Here is a 7,934-nt window from a genome sequence, read left to right on the forward strand (position 1 = left end):
GCGCCGCTTGGCCATGGCACTGACCGCACGGTAGAGCAAATATTAACAGGCAATAATGAGTCCTCTCGGAGGCAGCTGTAAGTCAACAGTCGGACAGTCCTAATGTGTATCGATACCGCAGGTCGATCAGCTATTAACTAAGATACGGAGCGAACATGGCTGCGCCCACAGGACCGAGAGGATCCTCAGCCTCTAGCCCGCCCGGGTTTGAAGGTTTCCCCTTTCCAGTAACCAGCAGAACACCGGAGGAAAGCACCGGGAAGGAGCAGGAGCAGATTGGGGAGGGGAAGAAGAAGCCATGCAGGGCTTGTACGGACTTTAAATCGTGGATGAAGCTACAGAAGAAACAGACAACAGCTGCTACACAGGTGACATGAGGTCAAGACGGGTTTTAGGGGGGTCTAAGGAGATGACTTTGACAATGTGGTGCAAAAGTAGTTCATTTATCATCGATTTATGCTCAAAGGGGGGTGATTTACAGCGTTGCGATTTAATTTACTTATTAAACAGTTAAATTCCCATAAATTCCTCAGTGTTACATCAGTGTTCTGTGTATGTGTGTCATTATCAGACTGCAGTATCAAGGTGGAAACACTCATCTATAACTCACTCATTGTGTGTCCTCTAGTGTATAAAAACATTATATGGACAACAAGATTAAAAACCTTAAGATGGTTTTAAAAAAATTGTTTGGAGTTGATCTTTAAAAAGGATAATATTGTGATTTGTTAGTGCTGCAGTTGTGTTATAGTTTTTAAGATGAAATTTTGGGTCTCTGGTGATTCTCCTGGCTGTCCTCTGAAGTCTGCTGGTGTAAACGTCTCTGAGGGGAGGTAGTGTGGTCCCAATCACCCTCTCACACTCTCAACAGGGCACACACCTCACTGTGAAACCATGGCTTTCGGTTTGGGAACATTTTATTTTAATTATTTAACCTGCCCAGTGGGTCGTAATTGCCTTATTCTTCCCTCATGTTCAGAAGCTGCATGTCGTGTTTACAGCAAGACCTCATCTGACCTCTGTTCAGCCTGTCTTGTGTCTTGAACATTCTGGGCTTTCATCAGGCAAAATAATGCAGGAGTTTTACAAAACAATCATATAAATTATATTGGACAATTCACACATGAACCTTTCTCGAAAATCACGATTTTCAATCCACTGATTATTTACCATCATTATATTGAGCTTATGTCATTATAGATTTCCACATGCATAATAGACATATGTAAGCACTCAAATGACCTAAATGGTTATACACTTGAATTTTATTTTTACTGACAACTGTAAAATGTCTGTTTTAATATCTGCCGACAACACATGACTTGGTGTGTTTTATGTTTCTACAGGTTTGGACCACTTCATATACAAGACAGTATTTCAGGGATATTAAATTTATTTTTTTTAAACTTGTAAGATGTCATCAAACTTGCTTTCAAAGTAACTTATTTGAATAGTTTTTCCTTAAATAAAAATTTGATACAATTTGCAGTTTAGAGGATGGTTCAATCAGTATTGTTCCTCTAACATTGTTTCAGTATTTAATTAGCTAAAATAGCTTCAAGTGGCTTCGTAGGTAAGGGCTGAACCAGGATTATTCATTGTGAGTTAAGGTTGAAGATTTGATGTTTATTCAACATCAATCATAAAATGCGCTTTAAGTGTTGAGTGTCAGTGCAGATGCTGCGCAAACTTGTCCTTATGTTTGTTATCTGCTCAGGATATGACCAGACAGAATGGCATCAAGGATGCTCTGACGTGCATTCAAAGCTAAACAAACTGGGAGAGACAATAACTGACTCTGGAGAGGTTGTCCAAAATGACCAGAATTTGTACAAAATTACTTAAAATTGTCTACAATCACTGAACTTGTGTCCAAAATTACTGACAACCTGCCAAGAATTAATAAAAATGTGTCCAGAATGAGTCAAAAATGGTTGAAAATGACTCAAACTTTATCCAGGATGACGTTAAACTCATCCAACATTAATTTAAAAAAATGCCCAAAATGATGAAGAAAGCAAAAAAGTTGTCCAAACCTCAGTGGGATCCCTGAGGATTGTTTTCCCTTTGGACTGTTAGCCTCGGTTAGCACCTCTTTATGCTAAGCTAAGCAGCTAGCATGCTGCTGGAGCGCATATTTACAGCAAGGAATCCTGACCTCTGACTGCAGTTTCCATATTCCTATCTATCTATCTATCTATCTATCTATCTATCTATCTATCTATCTATCTATCTATCTATCTATCTATCTATCTATCTATCTATCTATCTATCTATCTATCTATCTATCTATCTATCACAGCGTCCACCGTATTTACTACATTTACAAATCAGAAACATAGTACAGCATTCCAATTTTGCCTCTTGAGTTTGCCGGCTGACTGACCATGTGTGCTGCTGTATATTTAAATGTCCTGTTTGATCCTCCAGGAGAGTCGTGCTGCTGAATTAGAGCCAGAACAAGACCCACAGTGTCCACTGGACAGGCAGGAGCTGGGACGCAACACTTGGTCCTTTCTACACACCATGGCAGCGTATTACCCCGATCATCCATCTTCTACCCAGCAGCAGGAGATGGGACAGTTCATCAACCTTTTCTCCAAGTTCTTCCCCTGTGATGAATGTGCAGAAGACCTTAGGGGCAGGTCAGACCGTAGCGCAGCGCTAGATTTAATATAAAGAACAAGACAAGACAATCACATCAGATTGTGCAGCATCTTGACTTAAGTTTGTACATAAAAGAAGACTTATCTACTAATCAGTTGGTTAGTAGAGTTCTATCTGCATGGTTACCTTCCAAAAATTTAGGTTCTAGCACAATGCTGCTTGATGTTTTTAGTTACAGTATATCTGCTTCATCATGCAGCTCGGTTGACTTCTTATCTTTGATCTTAGCACAATCAAGCAAGCAGATCTTTCATTTCAAGAGGCTATTAGACAAAAAGGTGATGGTCAACATCTATTATCTCTCCACAGATTGAAAACCAATCAGCCGGACACCAGCAGCCGTTACGCTCTGTCTCAGTGGTTCTGTCGTCTTCATAATGACATCAACGTCCGGCTGGGAAAGCCTGAGTTCGACTGTTCACGTGTGGACGAGAGGTGGAAAGATGGATGGAAAGACGGTTCCTGTGACTGAGTGATTGTAGCTGAGTGCTGAGAGACATGTGGACAGAACTGAGAGGGAAAATGCTCCAAAACACCATTAAAACTGAGCCCATGCTTTATGATGTGAAAAAAGTTTGAAATAGTTTTTCTTGTTTTGTGGTGTAGAAGTGCAAGATGTGTAACTAATCTGGTGATAAAATAAAGGACATAAAACCAACTGAAGTATTCCTCTTTGTTTCTCAAGTTAAGACGTTTGACTAAAGCTGTTGTTCATTATAGTAAATGGGGGTTTTAAAGTGTGTTTTGAAAACTACAAACTTGCATTTTTTGGTTTAAAATCCTCTCTTTGTCTTCTTCTGGCACATTTTCATACATGATTTAGGAATCAAAATGTTTTGTTTGATTTGCTGGTGTATCTTAAAATATCTCCATCTTGAATCTCGTGTTAGAACTATCACTCACAAAACACTGATATGTCAGAGAAATATATATTTATATACTGATAATTGCTGATTGTTTTTCATTCTACCACCTTTATCAGTTTGAGTGGGTCGTGGGGCTTGTGGAGTGTTAATTTATTTGCCGTAATTTAGTGATGACAAATATTTAGACGAAAATATTTTGATGATTAAAGCTTCTCAACTATGAACCATTTCAAGTCAGTGCACACTGTTTTGGCAGTTGGTTTATCAATAAAAGCATTTTTGAAGAAACACTGGGTCATATTTTGATATTTGTTACTATTTTTTGCAATATTATAGAAATAATCAAAAAAACAGGTACAAATTAGTGGCAATAAATCATAAATGGTTAAAACGCTCATTAGTTGCAGCCTTATGTTAATGCTTTTTTTAAGTTAAGGGGTTCTGAGGCATCACCTCAGTCATATGGGTTGCTGTGCTTTATGTGTGTTTTTAATAAACTCTCAAATTGAAATGGTTATTTCAAGAGTCAGAGCAGAACAGACACATCAGGTCTGGTCCTCCACAGCTCATATTTTTACATTACTGCTGTCATAATCACTCAAATGGTTATTGTTTTTGCTACATCTCGACGCTGGTTTAAATAGATTTCTTTCCAGTATTGGTGTGATTATACTGAAAGATTTCTAAACATAACATAATGAATTTTGATGAAGACATCACTGACCTCTGGTGGTGTGAGACATGACTATGCTGTACTTTATTTCACAGCAGCTCCAGCAGCATTTTTGACACTTTCATAAAACAATTCAGGAATTATAAGTAGTGAAAATTATACAGTCCATCCATCCATCTATTTTCTATACACCGCTTTATCCTCACTAGGGTCGCGGGGGGTGCTGGAGCCTATTCCAGCTGACTTGGGAGAAGGCAGAGGAGACCCTGGACAGGTCGCCAGTCTGTCTCAGGGCTACGTATATAGACATGCAATCACACCTACGGACAATTTAGAATTGCCAATTAACCTCAGCATATTTTGGGACTGTGGGAGGAAGCCGGAGTACCTGGAGAAAGCCCACGTATGCACAGGGAGAACATGCAAACTCCGTGCAGAAAGATCCCAGGCCCGGGCCGGGACCTTCTTGCTGCAAGGCGAAAGTGCGAACCACTACGTCACTTTGCAGCCATGATACAGTCCATTTTTAAAATAATACTATATAGATAGTACAGGGTTTAATTTACTATGTAATAATATTTTTTGTAATCAGTTAGACAATCAAGTCAAATTCATTGTAATTATTCACTATTTAGCCTGCAATCACATGTATACTCAGGGAGTGAGTGTATAATTGGCAGAAACACCTCACAACCTGCATTATGACTGTGGTAAGACTCATAATGTGTATGTTATGTTAAGACAGTATATAATTCAATTGCTGAGTTCTTACATCTATTATTTTTGTAAAACTACTTAAAAGTATTCTCTTACAAGTAAAAGTCTTGCACTGAAAATGCTACTCAAGTAAAAATATGTGTTTATTCAGAGAAGAAGTTCTTAAACTGCTAAAAGTAACAGAAATATTCAATACAAAAATGTATGACTGTGATATTAATATATATTAGATAATTTTTACTCATGTAAAATGAAAAAGAAGAATTTTACTGTTGGATTTTATCCAGGTGGCACTCGTAAACAATTTAGAACTGCAACTAATTCTTTTCATAATAATTCATTATTTTTTATTAATTTTTTCAATGTAAAATAGGGAGAAATACTGTCACAAATGCTTTAAAATGATTATCAAAATAGTTTCTATATTTCTGTCACTTTCTTTCAGTCAGAGTTGATTAAATGACTTCATTTCCACTTGTGTAAACTAGTGGGTGGTTTAACATATAATCTTTAGAATATGTTTTGTGTAGAAAAAAAAATCTAAATTGTAAACTAACACTTAAAGCTTTCACATAATTGTAAATCTGTTAAAAAAATACAATATTTCCCCTCCTTAGATGAAGTGGTGCAGAAGCAAAAAGTCCAGTGAAGTAGAAGTACCTCAGATTTGTACTTGAGTGAATTTACTTAGTTTACATTCCGCCTCTGACAATTAATAATATCCCATGATAAGTGACTTGTGACTATATTTTTTGTGGTATTTGGCAGAGCTGCATCATCATGAGACTTTTCTTTTGTGGAGTATTTCACTGAGCACAATGTTTATGGTCTTTGAGTCATTCAGGCTCAAATGTCTTTATTTGGAAGTCTAACTTATTTTGAACTCGTATATTAGTTCCAGGTTTGTAGATAATGTTGAGGACAGTGCAATCAATCCCACTTTTTAGTTTTTTTCCTGGAAGTCTGCGGCTTCTAGAAATTTGAGGGACATTTAAGTTCAACAATTGAAAACAATCCTTTTGTAGATATTCATAGGCTGACTCCAGTATATCCAGACTTGGTAAAATCATGGGGCCTAACCATGGTTGGTGTTTTCACTTACGAATTTTGATTTGACTTAGTCTCCTCCACACTTTTGTCATTCTTATTAGTATGTTGAATGTCTGGCTGTGCAAGTTTTTCAGAGTTGACAACATTTTTTTTCTCCTCCATATGGCACATTTCTTAAAGCTCTAACTGGCATCTTGTCATAGATATTAGCCCACAGACACAAATACACTGCTGTTGGTATAATTTCTCCACCAGGTACACTATCGTTCAAAAGTTTTGGGGTCACTTAGAAATGTCCTGAAAAAAAAAAAAAAAGAAATGTCCTGAAAGAAAGGCATTTTTTTTCAGTGAAGATAACATAATCAGAAATACAGTCTAGACATTGTTAATGTGGTAAATGACTATTCCAGCTCGAAATGGCTGATTTTTAAAGAAAATCTTCCTGTGAGCAATGTTTAACCCCAAAAATGCTGAAGCTTAAAGAGCAAGAATCAGCTAAGAGAGAAAATAAGTTCAAATTAGCCTATGAAAAATGGAAAGCCCTAGCCAGAGAGGTTCGTACAAAATTAAGGTCTGAGTGCTCTGAGACTGATTTATATAATATGATGGATGTAGTTGAAAAACTAGAGACTGAACTGAAAGAGTTATACAACAGCATAAGACTCCAAATGACACCTAGACAAGAGATCAGACGAAAAATAGATGCATGCACAGCTGTAACAGCAGATCTGATGGGGCTAATGAAAGTAAGGCTAACCGAAGAGGGAGAAGAGTTTGATGCGGAGTCCCAGAAAGCAAGGTTATTCATGTTGCTAGACAATGAATATGCTAAGTCCATATTTTGGATCCTTTATTTCCAAAGCTGCTTCGACTAGCCATACTTCCAATCACTCCTATGAGACTCCCAGAATTTCAGCTAAAAGAGCAAAGACAGCTGCACAGTCAGCAGCAAAGAAAGCTGAAATCGAAATGGAAGCTGCAATTGATGCTCAACGTCAACAGCTCAAAAGACTGGAAAACCAAAGAGATATTGAAGTCATTGAGGCAAAGCTCAGGGTGTACAATGAAGAGGAGTTAAAAGTCAAAAGTGAAAGCAGTAGTCCCCCATATAGCGAGGCTAAGTGTACTAGACTGCTTAATCCTTACACAAGATATAAAGAAGGACAAGTCTCAGAACATGAAGCAACCTTAGTGCAGACACTGCAGAAGTCAATGGCGCTAATTCGACTTCCCGTACCAAAGCCTTCTGTTTTCCGTGGTGACCCAATTAAGTTCACAGAATGGAGCACAAGCTTTAAAGCCCTGATAGAGAGGCAATGCTCAAATCCTGCAGACAGGTTGTTCTATTTACTAAAGTATGTCGCTGGAGAGACAAGGTCGGCTCTGGAAGGCAGCTTCTACAGAAAGGACAAAGAAGCCTATCAACAAGCTTGGGACAAACTAAATGCCAGGTATTTTCACTCCTTTGTGGTGCAACGTGCCTACAGAGACAAGCTTAACAAATGCCCAAGGGTTGGTGCAAAAGAGTATGTTAAGCTAAGAGATTTTAGTGACTTCCTCTAAACATGTAGCGACACCATGCCTCATGTCAAGGGTCTTCAGGTTCTGAACGACTGCGAAGAGAATCAGAAACTGCTCGTCAAACTCCCTGATTTTTTTTTTATAAAAAAATAAAATAAAATCTGTAATACCTGTTCTGTCTGTGCATGTGGTCTAACTTTCCTCTGCTTTATTTCAGTTTATTAACACTCCAACTCTCAAAGATTGATAGCACCATGGACTTCAAGACCGTATGCATGCACTGGTGGTGTCCTTCCTCTATGGTTCCCGGGGTTGCTCTCTGGCTCTGCAGGGTCGGGGTGGCTTGGGCCCCTCTCCCTGGTGTTGGATGTATCGGGTGTCTCCCCCATTGAGCTCTGGGTCTGCTGGGTCTGCACGCTCTCCCTGGACCTCGGGGTGTC

At 38.5% G+C, this 7,934-nt stretch overlaps 1 protein-coding gene across 1 annotated transcript; it reads left to right on the forward strand.

Annotated features, from left to right (window-relative positions):
• The first annotated feature begins 150 nt into the window (after window positions 1-150).
• gfer (growth factor, augmenter of liver regeneration (ERV1 homolog, S. cerevisiae)) lies at window positions 151-3,325 on the forward strand. Its single transcript, XM_022209355.2, has 3 exons — window positions 151-368; window positions 2,431-2,645; window positions 2,977-3,325. The coding sequence occupies exons 1-3, from the start codon at window positions 156-158 to the stop codon at window positions 3,137-3,139; spliced, it is 591 nt and encodes a 196-aa protein (XP_022065047.1). The 5' UTR covers window positions 151-155; the 3' UTR covers window positions 3,140-3,325.
• Window positions 3,326-7,934: the final 4,609 nt, after the last annotated feature.

Source organism: Acanthochromis polyacanthus, chromosome 21 (genome assembly GCF_021347895.1).
Source record: "Acanthochromis polyacanthus isolate Apoly-LR-REF ecotype Palm Island chromosome 21, KAUST_Apoly_ChrSc, whole genome shotgun sequence".
Taxonomy (NCBI): domain Eukaryota; kingdom Metazoa; phylum Chordata; class Actinopteri; family Pomacentridae; genus Acanthochromis; species Acanthochromis polyacanthus.